The 15578-nt window shown below is 32.4% G+C and overlaps 1 protein-coding gene and 1 non-coding gene across 2 annotated transcripts; one reads left to right on the top strand and one right to left on the bottom strand.

Annotated features, from left to right (window-relative positions):
* Nucleotides 1-297: 297 nt before the first annotated feature.
* LOC139856372 (small nucleolar RNA R71) lies at nt 298-404 on the bottom strand. Its single transcript, XR_011761857.1, has one exon. It is a non-coding gene; the product is annotated as a small nucleolar RNA R71 (small nucleolar RNA).
* A 12618-nt stretch (nt 405-13022) lies between these two features.
* Nucleotides 13023-13319, top strand: LOC139853738 (uncharacterized protein At1g15400-like). Its single transcript, XM_071843102.1, has one exon. It carries the CDS (start codon nt 13023-13025, stop codon nt 13317-13319), a length of 297 nt encoding a protein of 98 aa, XP_071699203.1.
* Nucleotides 13320-15578: the final 2259 nt, after the last annotated feature.

The following is a 15578-nucleotide window of genomic DNA, read 5'->3' as shown; positions in this document are numbered from 1 at the left end:
AATGCTCCAGATTATGAAATTAAAGGACAAATCCTACACATGGTAACTAATCAGTGCCAATATAGTGGTACGCCAAAAGAAGATCCCAACGAACATCTTCGTACCTTTAATAGGATCTGTACACTATTCAAAATCCGAGAAGTAGAAGACGAACAAATCTATCTCATGTTGTTTCCCTGGACTTTAAAGGGAGAAGCCAAAGATTGGTTAGAATCGTTACCTGAAGGGGCGATTGATACATGGGATGTTTTAGTTGAAAAATTTCTTAAACAATTCTTTCCGGCATCTAAAGCCGTGAGACTTCAAGGAGAAATTGTTACGTTCACACAAAAGCCAAATGAAACATTATATGAGGCGTGGACAAGATTCGGAAGGATGTTGAGAGGATGTCCTCAACACGGTTTAGACACTTATCAAATAGTACAAATATTCTACCAAGGTGTCAACGTTGCTACACGGAAAGACATCAACATAACAGCTGGTGGTTCAATTATGAAGAAAACCGCAACTGAAGCTTACAAAATTATTGATAACACAGCATCCCACTCACATGAGTGGCACCAAGAAAAAGATATCTTTCGATCATCTAAAGCGGCTAGAGCTGATTCTAGCCATGACTTTGATTCCGTTTCCGCAAAAATAGATGCTTTCGAAAGACGAATGGAAAAGATGAATAAAGATATTCACGCAATACGAATCAGTTGTGAGCTATGCGGTGGACCACACTTATTGAAAGATTGTCACATTGAACCAACATTGGAACAACGAGAGAATGTTTCCTATATGAACCAAAGGCCTGGAAATAATTATCAAAATAATTATCAACCGCCAAAGCTAAACTTCAATCGAAATCAAAACATTCTTTACAATCCAAAAGGACCCGAAAATAACTGGTACAACCAACAAGGTCCGAATAACCAACCGACTCAAAACAACACTTTCAATCAACAAAGACCTAGCTTATATAAACCACCACAACAACCCGAAGAGAAAAAGCCAAATCTAGAAGAAATGATGGCAAAGCTAGTTGAATCTCAAACACAATTTATTACATCTCAAACCCAAACGAATGAGAGGTTTGATCAGTCATTAAGAACTCAACAAGCTTCCATTTTGAATCTAGAAAAACACGTAGGTACTCTTGCTAGCATGATGAGTGAAAGGGAACAAGGAAAGCTACCGAGTAATACTGAAGTAAACCCTCGGAATGAGAATGTTAATATGGTGTCAACGAATTCTGAAAAACCAGCACCAGAAGATGGGAAGGTTTTAGATGTGAGTAACAATGAAGAAGTTACACCACCACCACCACCACCCGAGTATGTAAAGCCAGTGGTGACACCATACAAACCACCCATCCCGTTTCCAAGAAAAGGAGTTGAGTATGAGCAAGTAATAAGTAATAAAGATTGTGATACTTCTGGAAAGAAGAAGAAGAAAAAGAATAAGAAAGTACAAGAAACAAAAGCCGTAGAAGTAAACCCGGTGAATACAGTTCCACCAAAACCTCCACCTAGGGTAGGTGATCCGGGTGAATTTATTGTTCCTTGTCTACTTAGTGATTGTGTCATGTATAATGCACTAGCAGATTTAGGTGCAAGTGTGAGTGTTATGTCTCTTTCATTATATAAGAGATTAGGAGTAGGTGAGTTAAGTCCAACGGATATGAGTGTTCGACTCTTTGATCAAACCATTAAGCACCCAGTTGGAATTGCTGACAACCTACCCATTCAAGTAGGTAATTTAACCTTTTTAGTCGAATTCATTGTCATTGACATAGAAGAGGACCCAAACATTCCTCTAATTTTAGGTCGACCATTCTTAGCGTCCACCGGGGCGTTCTTTGATGTAAGAAACGGTAGAATGACACTTAGTAGTGGTGACAAATCGATCACCTTTATGATTCGAAAGTCTAAATCTCCACCAACCAAAACCGTTGAACCAGCAAAAACGATTGGTAAGAACCATGTTGTTTTACCAACTCCAACGGTAGTGCTTAACAATAATAAAACGCCTAAGTGTGGGGAAAATGAAGTAACACCTAATGATGACATGATAACAAAGAACCCCGTTGTTGATACGAAATTAAATTACCCCGTTATTAATAGTTCAATGAAGAAACTTATTAAACGGATTCGCGATGCTATAACCAAGGGGAACTTTAAGTTATGTAACCGGTTAGTATCCAATCTATCGCCTAAAGAAAAGGTGAAGCTAGTTGAAATTGTGGATATTACACAGGAATCCGACCAATGGCTTAAAGAGAAAGTCACAGATATGCAAGTTGATTATGGACCAAGAGAAATTGACGATGAAGTTAATCACAATTTTGACACCACAGCTACCTAAGTGTGGGGAGATTCAAGTGTTCTAAAAAGAAAATGCTATCTAGAGTTAGTTGTTCTGTTCTCGTGTAGTTCCGAGAATGGAATCCGAGTGGTCTTTTCCACTAGCAGACACTAAAGAACTAGTTTTCTCCCTCCATTCTGAATTTTTGTTTTGTAGGTTTTATATAAAATTAATATGTTTTTTTTAATTTAAGTTTTGTGTGAATTTTAAAAACAAAATTTACTTTAATTCATTAAGTTGAAAAAAATGATTTCTAAAATTCGTCGTGAGTTGAAGACTAGGTCATTAAGCCGAAATTACTTTACCCGAGGGCGGGGCGACAAATTTTGTTATCATTATTTTTAATTTTATTGATTTAAAGTATGCCAAAAATATTATACTTTATAAATTTTTGAAAAGTGGGGTTATAAACCAAACTTCAAAAATATATATATATATATATGTTTGTATTTTATCTTATGTACAAAACAGGGTAAAACAACGCACTTTCAAAGACTGTCATTAAAGTTCAGCAAAAGGTACTAATTTTGACGACAAGACGCAAAACAACAAATATGATATAACAAATGAAGGAATGAACGATGAGGCGCCATCTATCATTCGACGAGCTTTGTAATTACAAACTCGGTATTTTTAATCACTTTTCTGCGCTAATCACCCTCATGAATTTAAATTATAGTCTGATTTCATGCAAATGAGGGCATTGCATGATCTTAAGTGTGGGGAAGGGTTATAAATTCTCTCAGGTTTATACTTGGTTTATTTGCCAAATTTTGTGAAAATTTGAAAAATTTTCAATTAAATGAAGTCAAAATCATGTTTATACATATTTATGAACGGTGAAAACTAGGTGATAATACCGAAATTATCGTTACATCGGAAAGGACATAAATTGAGAAACAACCTAAAATGCTTGAATTCATTTAAAATGGAATAAAGGAGAATAAAAAGGCAAAGAAAGAAACTAAGTGTGGGGAGAATGTACCAAGTTATTCAATTAAAAACTATCTATCACATATCTTTGTACAAGATTATTGCAGGTACTTTTGTTTTGGATGATACTAATCAGTTTTACCCGGTTTACTGTAATATATTTGAAAGAAAGATGGATCTACACGATGAATCAATCCCATCATTAAAAGGAAGTAAAGTCTTCCAAAAAAGACACGCGCTTCTTGATTTAGGTCAAGAAGTTGTCGTCCAGACCAGCTGTAGGTTGACGAAAAATCTAGAAAAGTCATCTCTAAAATCAGCAGGAAATCCACGGACCTCAGCATCAAACAGGGTCGCCAAGTGGTCAGATTTATCCTAACCATGAGAAGGATTTATCTCGTACAATGGGGAGGCACCGTGCAAATTAGCTTGATAAGACTAATGAATCAGATCCCCAGAAAGGATAATCTCCTTAAAGATTAAAAATCAGCTTTTAAGACTGATATTACTCAATCCTTGAGATTGACCTTAAAGATTGAGAATTCAAACTCATGGAATTCAATGATATCTAAACTCGAGCTTGAACGAGAAAATATTTTGATCAAAAATACAAACCGATTTATTTTCTGAAAACCCATTTTCAATGCGTTCATTACCATTGAACGTAAAATCCTAGGAATTCACCTGGAATTCATTAGGTCACCTGAACCAAATCGGGTGTCAACCGTAAGAACGGTGGTTGCATAGCATGGTCGGAGACAGGACCTTGTGCCAGACCGAAAAATCATAGGATGATCTTTACTATCGCTCCTACCAAGGATAGTTCTAGCATCCGACACGTTAAAAGACCATAATCAAATGCATGTCACGGGACATTGCCTTAACAGTTTCTTGTTCATCGCTTTCCTTTACAACCGGACGGTAGTTTACCGAAAGGTAATATACGGAACAAGTAAACTGGATGTGTGCTTTCTGATACCGGGATAGCAGTGGATTACACGAACCTAAATGTTTTTAGCCAAAATATTGATCCACAAATATATTTTGCAACACCGATGGTGGGTCAAATCAGAAAACTTGTCTAGGGTAAAATCTAGCTTGAATTTTTAAAAGATCAAATGTTTTCATAAAGATCCAATTTCCTAAAGGATCTACATTTTTATAGTCATGTGGGACTGTAAACCGCCTTTCAAATGTGCACTTTGCTTTGGAAACCGAAAGTAAATCGGCTATTTGATTGAAAGTGTCGTTGACCTAAACCCAAGGCAACTGTGGATGACACACCCACCTTTAACCATGGTTCTATTGTTAATATCATTGTTTATACCGCTCTATCAAAATCACTGATGTACAAAGTGTGAAGAATAAAGAAGTGATTCGTGTGATGTATTATATTATTTCAAGACTGTATTGCTTGAGGACAAGCAACGCTCAAGTGTGGGGATATTGATAAGGCTAAAAAGGAACATATATTTCATAGCAAAATCCCCCAAGAAAGACAAGATTTTAGTTGCAATTGTTCCATTTTCGAGTAATATTCGTTTATTTTAAATAAGTGCGAAGACAAAAGGCGAAAACGAAGATTTGAAGACGCAAAGGTCCAAAAAGCTCAAAAGTACAAGATACAATCAAAAAGGTTCAAATTATTGATGAAGAACGTCTAAAAATGACAAGAGTACAAGTTACAAAACGCAAAGTACACGATATAAAATTGTACGAAAGGGCGTTCGAAAATCCGGAACCGAGGCATGAACCAACTTTCAGCGCTCGACGCAACGGTGTAAAAATTACGAGTCAACTATGCACAAGAATAAAATATAATATTTAAATAATTCATAATAAGAATAATATTAAATAATAAAAAGTTGTTAATTGAGCATAGTTCAGGGGTCGTAAATGAAAATTTCAATTCTAATTTCGCTATAAAAGCGATGATTTACGATCAATTTGAGGAGACTTTTTTTTCGATCATTTTTTCTATCTTTTTCTTACTTTTCTATATCAAATATCAATATCTATATTTATAATTCTCTATCATAATGTTAATGTAATCAGATATAACAATAATCTTAATTTTAATTTTAAATTATGATAATAATAAGATTTATGATAGAGATCGTTTGAGTGTGTAAGTCGAAATTCTGTCCGTGTAACGCTACGCTATTTTTAATCATTGTAAGTTATGTTCAACCTTTTTACATTAATGTCTCGTAGCTAAGTCGTTATTATGCTTATTTAAAATGAAGTACTCATGATGTTGGGCTAATTACTAAAATTGGGTTATTGAACTTTGGACCATAATTAAGGTTTGGGCAAAAGACCGACACTTGTGGAAATTGGATTATTGACTATTAATAGATGGGGGGTATTGTCTAATTGAGTGACAACTCATTGGAGTCTGTCGAACCTATCTTCAAATTAATTAACCTAATAATTAATAATGATTATGGTTGTCCTATTTAGTGACGTTCATATGGAATCTGTTATAATCATTTAATTAATCAATTGGGTTGGGTAATTGATTATTCATTCTGATCAAGTGGATGAATTAATATTCTTAAACTAATTAAAACAGGGGTGGATTACATACATTGATAACTGGTGTAATTGTTGACAGAAGTGATAACTGCGTCACAGTTTAAATCCTTAATCAGTTGGAATATTTGACTTCGGGTATAAGGGTAATTTGACGAGGATACTCGCACTTTATATTTATGACCGATGGACTATTATGGACAAAAACCAGATAGACGTATCAAATAAACCAGGACAAAGGACAATTAACCCATGGTAATAAATTAAAATCAACACGTCAAACATCATGATTACGGAAGTTTAAATAAGCATAATTCTTTTATTATATTTCTCATCGTATCTTTATTTACTGTCATTTTATTACTCGCAATTTTATTTACTGTCATTTTATTTATTGTCATTATTTTACGCACTTTAATTATCGTCATTTATCTTTGCGCTTAAAATATAGAATCGACAAACCGGTCATTAAACGGTAAAACCCCCCTTTTATAATAATATTACTACTTATATAATTATATATATTTTGTATAAATATAGTTGTTAAAAATATAGTAAGTATCACCAGCTCCCTGTGGAACGAACCGGACTTACTAAAAACTACACTACTCTACGATTAGGTACACTGCCTATAGTGTTGTAGCAAGATTTAGGTATATCCCACTCTATAAATAATTAAAACTTGTGTCATATTTTGTAGTATTTTGTATTAAAAATAATACTATTTCGTACCCTCACGCTACATCATCAAATAACATTCTCATTGTTAGTCATGACGACCTCTATCAAATTTCGGGGACGAAATTTCTTTAACGGGTAGGTACTGTGACGACCCGGAAATTTCCGACCAAATTTAAACTTTAATCTTTATATTATTCCGACACGATAAGCAAAGTTTGTTAAGTTAAATCTCAAGAATTTTAAACTGTGTTCATACATTCATTATAACCTCGACCAAATTCTGACGATTCATGAACCGTTATATATAAATAGATATGTATATGTATATATATATTATAACTTGAGAATATTAATAAAGTATTAAACGTATAATACTTTACACGAACGTATTTGTTTCAATATGATTTTCGATGAAATAAAAAAATATATATTAAATGATTGAATTATCAGAAACATTGAATTATGATTACAAGTCTCTGTTGAGAGGTCCACTATGATTTGAGAAAATCTATTCCTCTTAACGATATTCAGAATAATTTGTAAAGCTAGTTATAAATAAAAAAAGTGTCATTTACAAAAGTTAGACAAAAGTTAGTGGAGAATTAGTTTCCATAATATTCTATTAATCTATTTTCAAACGTACAAAGATGTTTTCAGTTTAAAAAGAACTTTATTATTAAAACGTATATAACTTTTATAAATATCTAGAATCACTTTTGACAACTCATTACTTAACCAGTATAATAAATATAACGATATTTATATTTTATTTTATTAAATATATATAACGATTTAAATTAATATTATATACATTTATACGCGTATTATACATACATAGTTTTTATACTTTTACTATACTTTAACTTTACCTTTACTTTACTTTTACTTTACTTTAACTTTAATAATTCACTTTAATAATTCATACGTTAATAATTCACTTTAATAATTCATACTTTAATAATTCACTTTAATAATTCATACTTTAATAAATCACTTTAATAATTCATACTTTAATAATTCATACTTTAATAATTTACTTTAATAATTCATACTTTAATAATTCACTTTAATAATTCATACTTTAATAATTCACTTTAATAATTCAAAAATCTATTATAAATAGAATTCAATAGGTTTCATTATTTCATAGAAACTTGAAAATATATTTCTCTAAACTCTCTCAATCGATTTATATATATATATATATATATATATATATATATATATATATATATATATATATATATATATATATATATATATATATATATATATATATATATATATTGCTCTGTATTATTTCAAGATATTATTAGTATACATAAAATATTACGACGGAGTGCTGTCCGAGTGATTTCAAAATAGTTTTTTTTAATGAGTCGAAGCTAAGGAAATTATGGGTTATAGCTATGGAGGTGATGGGTATGGTTCATGGGTATGCTCGTGAGGTCAATCTAGTGTTTATCATCTCCGTTGCGTCTACGTACTTCCTGCAATATTGAATCTCAATATTTTAAATACAGTATTGTGAGTTTCATTTGCTCCCTTTTATATATATTTTTGGGACTGAGAATACATGCGCTGTTTTTATAAATGTTTTACGAAATAGGCACAAGTACTAAAACTAATTCTATTTGGGTTTAAACCAGAAATATACCCTTAGCTCGGTAACATTAAACTACTTGTCTATGTACGGTAGGCGTGAATCCTAAAGATAGATCTATTGGGCCTGACAAACCCCATCCTGACTATGATATGCTTTAGTACTTTGAGGTTATTTTAAACACACCTGATCTGGTGTACTTCAGAGGGTAAAACATGAATGTTAAGGCTTGTTACCGGGTGCCTACAACTTATAGAATACTTTTATACACTTGCGAGTGTACACATATTTATAAACGGAAATCTTGTGGTCTATTAATATATTGAAATGATTGTTATGATAAACCTATGAACTCACCAACCTTTTGGTTGACACTTTAAAGCATGTTTATTCTCAGGTATTAAAGAAATCTTCCGCTGTGCATTAGCTCATTTTAAGGATATTACTTGGAGTCATTCATGGCATATTTTGAAAGACGTTGCATTCGAGTCATTGAGTTCATCAAGATTATTATTAAGCCAATTATAGTTGGATGTATTATAAAATGGTGTGCATGCCGTCAACTTTCGTTGTAAAGAAAGTTTGTCTTTTAAAAACGAATGCAATGTTTGTAAAATGTATCATATAGAGGTCAAATACCTCGCGATGTAATCAACTATTGTGAATCGTTTATAATGTATATGAACGGGTCCTTTCAAGGCACGATCTGAGTCATCTTCTCCTTACACGGGACTTAACACTAGAAAATGTCCCGAACCCTTCATACGCCTATCGTACATACCCAATTCACCTATAAATCATATACGGGGAAAACGGGGTGTTACATGGGTAAAGCAAGCAACTCTACTTGAAAATATATTCTAGAAACTGGAAGGGAGATTGATAGGCTTATCAGTTTCTCTAATTCTTTCACAAAGGTAATAGCGGATGGCAGGCTAACAAATTTTTGGAATGTCAGTTGGTGTGGAAATCAGTTACTTAAAAACAAGTATAAAAGACTATATAGACTCGAGATGAATAAAGAAGCAACAATCTTTAATAGATAGCGAATGGTGGATAACAGTTTACTTTTCACTTAGAGATGGTCACAGCCTTTAACTAGGAGGCTTGAAGGTGAAGTACAAAATCTGATCAACTCGATTCCAATAAATATGTTCGGCAACAGCAACCAAGACTCATGAAAATGGACATTAGCTGGTAATGGCATTCTTTCTACTAGGTTATTATCATGTATGATTGAGTAGGTCATTAACCCTAATGGTTCTTCGGCATACGAAACAATCCGAAAAAATTTGAGATTATTGTGTGGAGAGCTAGAAAGAAACGACTTCCAAATCGATTTGATCTGGACAAACGCAGTATGGATTTGGATTAAGTGAGATGTCCGGTTTGCAATGAGAATATAGAAACAATTGATCATTCTATTATCCTTTGTAAACGGGCATTTGACATGTGGTCCAAAGTATATATATGGTGGCAAGTAGGAAATCCAATAAATCTCAGGATTCAACAACTGCTCAAAGGAAATAGCAGCGACATTTGAATACAATGGCGGAACTTGAATCCGAATACAGATTGAAGAGGGGGGGTGTAAATATTTAATAAAATTTTCATTGCCAGCATGGGTAAATACTAAAGAAAAACTTATTTTATGGTAAATTTTTCTTTTTAGTGTAAACTTTTTTTTCCCGTTAAATCCAGGTGGAGCGGATACCCCCTTTGGGTATAACTATGTTCCGCCACTATTTGAATAGCAATGGGATCTTCGCTATGGAAAGCAACCAAGTGCATTTGTGGGTACTTCATTTGGAAGCACAGAAACAAAAGTACATCCGGCAAAAAAAAAAAATCGAGCAGTGCATCACTATTCAATGAGATACAGATTCTTTGCCATGTGTGGATATCGAGTAGGCTAAAGAAACATATGCTAAGCCTTGTGTTTGTCACGTCCTCCAGATAGAGCCTGGGAGAATGACGTCACTAATTATATCAAATCACAGTTGTATAAACGAGAACGACTCTACATGAGACGTTTTGTTGAGTTTTGCAGCGGAAGATAAATATGTCTTTAATTGATATGATATGTAATGAAGACTCCAAGCATAGCAAGCAATCATCATCAAAGCAGTAGATATACAGCGGAAGCAATATTTAAGTACCTGAGAATAAACATGCTTAAAAAGTCAACACGATGTTGAGTGAGTTCATAGGTTTGTCATAAATAATGATTTCAGTAATAGTGTTAGACCACAAGATTTGTTTTCATAAGTAGATCACTCAGATCCAGTAAAGTTGATCTCCCGCAGGATCAAAAAGTTATGCCAGTGCGTGATATTTAGACTAAACGTTGTTTGCCCCGTGACAAGTTGTTCTGTCCTTGTCGTTTAATTTCATTATCAAGTAATACAAAGACTTAGTCAAATGTATCGGGGGCGTTACTCCCGATAGGCCTATCCCAATAATTAAGAATGCTGCAGCAATTAAAAATATCACTGTAGGGACTTAGTCGGACATAGCCGAGTATAGCATAGTTTAACAGTTAGTACTGATATTTAGACTAGACTTTCAAGTTTACCCCGTACAAGTTATCGTTTATACTTGTCGGTTGGGGACTTACTGGTCATAGCCCAACATATCACAGTTTAATAGTTGGTACTGATATTTAGACTAGACTTTCAAGTTTGCCCCGTACAAGTTATCGTTTATACTTGTCGGTTGGGGACTTGCTGGTCATAGCCCAACATATCACAGTTTAATAGTTGATACGTGTAAAACAGTTATAAAAGTTGTGCATGTATTCTCAGCCCAAAAATATATAAAAAGGGAGCAGATGAAAACTCACATTAAATAGCAGTTGAAGTATTCCACGCAAGAAGGAAAGTAAAGCAAGTAAGTGATTTGGATATCAACCTTGAGGTATAACGTTTGATTAGTTAATGTCTAACTTGACATAAAGTATGTTTATTAATATAGCAACTATATTGACAGTGACGGTTTTCGAGAAAAGTTCCTATTTCTCAAAAGTTTCTATTTTTGGAAACCTACTATTTATGAAAAACTTCCACTTATAGTAAGCTTCTAGTTTAAGAATGTTCGGGTTATAATTCTTAACAAAGATGTTGTACAATCTCGCCCAAACTTCGTCGCTAACATGCAAGTCACTCGAATGATCTATTGTTACCGAGCGGCCCATGATCTCTTGACCAGAATCTAAGTCTTGGCATTCGAGATCCACAAGCGTCCCATAATGGTAACAAGGATCACCCTAGGCCACAAGTAGCGGTGATGTTTGTAGTCTTTGTACGCTATCTTTAATTATAACCTTCACGTTAGGTGCGTATATACATATATATTCATTAATTCGATTTTAATTATAACTCCTATATATTAATTCATAAAAATACTTTTATAATTTTTAGCAACATATATTACTAATTATAACATGTTATTTATTTTAATTTTAATTGCATATAATTTATAACATTATTTACATGTTGGTAAAAAAATAATAAATCGAAGTAAAAAGTAAAAAGTAAAAAGTAAAAAATAAGAAAAAAATACTTACTAGTAGAGAGAATGAGAGAAATTTTGGTATGAGTTTGAATGAGAAATGAGGGGTATTTATACTTGAAAAAATTAGGTAAAAAGAATAACATAATTAAAAGAAAAAGAAATATTTTAATTTTTAATGGGATTTTAAAATTCAAAAGTATTAAATGTTAGGTCATGGGATAATGTACAAAATAAAATAATAAAAGTAGTTTTCCATTATAATTTTTAATTAAAAAGTTATTTATTTATTTATTTTATTAAAAAAATCATTTATTTTAAGGATTTTTTTATATATATTTTTTTTAAAAAATAAACAAATTGATTTACTGCTTTTCCAAGAATATTTGTCAATATTTTTTTTATTCACAATAACAATACTGATAATAAAGATATTAATTATTGATATCTTGTTTAAAAGGGATATTAATAATAATAATATTAATATATCAAATTAATGCGTAATTATTTACAAATAATTGTTCGTGAATCGTCGGAATTAGTCGAGGTTAAATGAAATTATATAAAGTTTTTGTTTAAATTTTGCCGGAAATTTACGGGTTATCACATTGTTGTAGCTCATGTGGTAGTGACATGCCTCTCTTAGCGAGAGGTCAGGAGTTCGACTCCCGTGGAGTGCAACATTGCGCACATGGTTGCCCCTTAACCCTTGAATTCCACCCTGGGTGATTGTGGGAGATGAATGTGTGGGCGGTTAAGTCCCCCTGGGTGATTCCGTACGGCTGTTCAAAAAACAAGAGAAACATACGCTAGATTGGCATCGATGGTTAACAAATCCGAGATCCTTTGATTCTCGTGTTGCGGACAAAACATGAGTAGGTTACATTTGTGTTGTTAGTTAGCTCTATGAGCGCCTTGTAAATAGAAATGTAAAGATCCAGAAACAGTTGGGCTATGCCTTGCTTCTTAACGGGAGGCATTAATTAATAAAATGTTGATGTTGCCTTTCAAAAAAGGGGGATGATTCTCACACACACTTTTTTGATCCTCACACACCAATTGAGTATTATTAGAAGAGTAAAAGGTTAAAATAGGTGTGTGAGGATCAAAAAAGTGTGTGTGAGAATCATCCCCAAAAAGGAAAATGAGTGTGAATATTAAAAAATGAGTGAATATTACTCGTACATTATTAAAATACTATCAAGGTCAATAATGTAATTTCACAACCAAAGCCGGTTACCCACTGGATTCCATATTATAACCTCACCTTTTATATGCTACTCAAAACCATTACTTATTACTAGTTATATACCCATAAATAAAACACCATCTCAAATCTCTCTCACACGCCACAAATTACAATTTGTTTTTTTTTTTTTTTTACATACAGAATTAGAGTTAAAGACTAAAGATGGAGGCACTACCAAGATCAGAAATATCATTTAGAAGATCAGGATCATCAGGGCTTGTTTGGGATGATAAATTGTTATCAGGAGAACTCAAACCAGTGAAACCAACAGATGAAGAAAGAGAAAAAACAGAACAACAAAGATCAGAACCAAAACCATATAAATCTGTTGAAGTTGAATCCACTATTGACCCACCATCACCTAAAGTTTCTGGTTGTTGTGCTATCTTTGGGAAGCCAGTTAAAGCCACCAACAACACAACCCAAAAGCACAAATCAAAAGCCACCCACAAATCATAATCTTGTAAAGATTCTTGATTTGGGTGCCAAACTAGAGTCGAAATTGCATCTTATTGGTAATTTGATGTTTGTGGGTCAATTTTATTTTTCTTTTTATCATACTTTTGGATTTGAATTAGTTTTTGTGGGATACATCTTTATATATATATCTATATATCTATATATCTCTATCTCTATACATCTATGTTTGTGTTTAAATTTACCTGGACATAGGTATATAGAGTTTAGGGCTTATATGAATCTTGTTATTTGGGATTATACAATTCTTTTTTCTCTCCAATTTCTTAGTGTGTCAAAGGTTTCTTGTATAATGAATCCCTAATTTGAGTAATTTCTATCTTCATGCATTGGAAGTTGTACTTTGGTATGAATCACAAACATTGGTAATATCAATATATTTGCCTTTTGATCTTCAAATTCTGTTTGTGCAATTCCCAATTCCTATTTTAAGTTAAATGAATCATCAAGATCTTTGCCTTTTTTTTTTTTTTTTTTTTTTTTTTTGCTTAAAATAAGGCTTACATTAAATTAAAACAAAGTCTTTTTTATGGAAAGATCTTTGCTTTTTGTTACTTTAGTTTAGTTTATGGGTGTGTTTAAAGATTTGATATACAAAGAATCCCTAGTTTCTCTCTTTATGCCTTAAAGATTCAGCCTTTATGAATTACATGTAACTGAATACATCTGCTATGTTCTCTTTTAGGTTATAGGTCTTGCATATTTAGGGTTTATGAATAATCCTTAACTTCTTTATGTCTTAAAGATGGTATTTTGGAATACTAGTCATAAACGTTGACAATGTTTAGTTATAAGTGTGTCCAATATGTCATGGTAAGTAAAATTTCCAACTATAAAGTTTGTACATTGATGCATCTGAAGGTTGTACCTTCATGCCTTGAAAGTTTGTACCTTGTAATTAAATCATTGGCAAATGACAAGATAAGCATCTTTTAATTTTCTTGTTACCAAACCCAATCAGGGTGGAAACTATGTGGTACTACTATTGTTGCATAAGATAATTATATTTAATATGGACATTTTTGGCTACGTATGTGGATGATTTGTTGTAATTTGATAAAGACAACAATGTATTCAAAAAAGATGGCTACTTTCTCAATTTAATAATAATTGATGACAATTGCATGTGATGTGATGGTGGTGCGGTGTAAGGTTGTAGGTGCAACATTTACCTTTTTTTTTTTTTTATTTTTTTTTTATCATCCTAGTTCCTATTGTAATTCACATGAGTTTGCACCATGTACCATGTTTATATGGTTAAGTTTGTGAGATACACAATTACTTTTTTACTTTTTTAACAGTACACAATATGTTTTATGGGTGATGATTCGTACACCACTAATTTTTAGTCATACACCATCAATTATGCTTTACAGTGTTGTACAGTACAATATTATAATGTATGTTTGGTGGTATACGGCTAAAAACTGATGGTGTACGAATCACTTCTCATGTTTTATGAAGTTGTACAGTAGTAAAACATGCAGAGTATGATTGTGCACAGTTAAATTTTAGTTGCGGATCATCACTTTTGTGATATTGGTCAAGCCCATAATTTACAAGTAATAGAACCACGTGGTATAACATATTGTTCCATTTATTAGATGGACTCCTAGTAATGAATAAAAGGTACTCCGTATACTAGATAAGCCTACTTCTTGGTTTTCTTTAAATACATGTTTATTTTACTTTTTCTAAAAATTTCTAAAATAACCGATAACATTAAACAAATCGTCTTAAGATGCATGAGTGGTGTCAAAAGAGCGAAATTTGAGAACAACTGAAATATAGGAAAAAGTACTAAAATAAAGCGAACTTGGTTTTATTGAAACGAAATGAAACTTAAAAAGCGACAATTGGACGGGTTTACGGACAAGGTGTTAGGTGTGTCATCTTTGTCTCTGAACCTGTTTGATTTGTTTGAGGTGTGTCATCTTTGTCTCTGAACCTGTTTGATTTCTTCAAACAACGAAATTGTATTTACAAAATCAAGTAGTATCAAATTCAAATATCATATATAATGATAGCAAAACTCATGACTTCCATTTCACTATGTGGACACTGAAGAGGCTTGAATGGATGTACATATTTCATTATACATTTAATCAGAATTATATTATACCGTAATCATTACAAAATATGACTTTATTTGATAAATTGAATGATATAGTCTGAATTGTTTTCAAAGTCACTGAATAAATTGTGTTATAAAATAAAATAAGTTTGATAAACATATTGAGT

This window comes from Rutidosis leptorrhynchoides, chromosome 6, assembly GCF_046630445.1.
Source record: "Rutidosis leptorrhynchoides isolate AG116_Rl617_1_P2 chromosome 6, CSIRO_AGI_Rlap_v1, whole genome shotgun sequence".
Lineage (NCBI taxonomy): Eukaryota > Viridiplantae > Streptophyta > Magnoliopsida > Asterales > Asteraceae > Rutidosis > Rutidosis leptorrhynchoides.
This window is presented reverse-complemented; position numbering and strand designations above follow the sequence as displayed.

Excerpts from the sequence above, each read along its gene's own strand:
- LOC139853738 (XM_071843102.1), top strand. The coding sequence starts at position 13,023 with ATGGAGGCACTACCAAGATCAGAAATATCATTTAGAAGATCAGGATCA.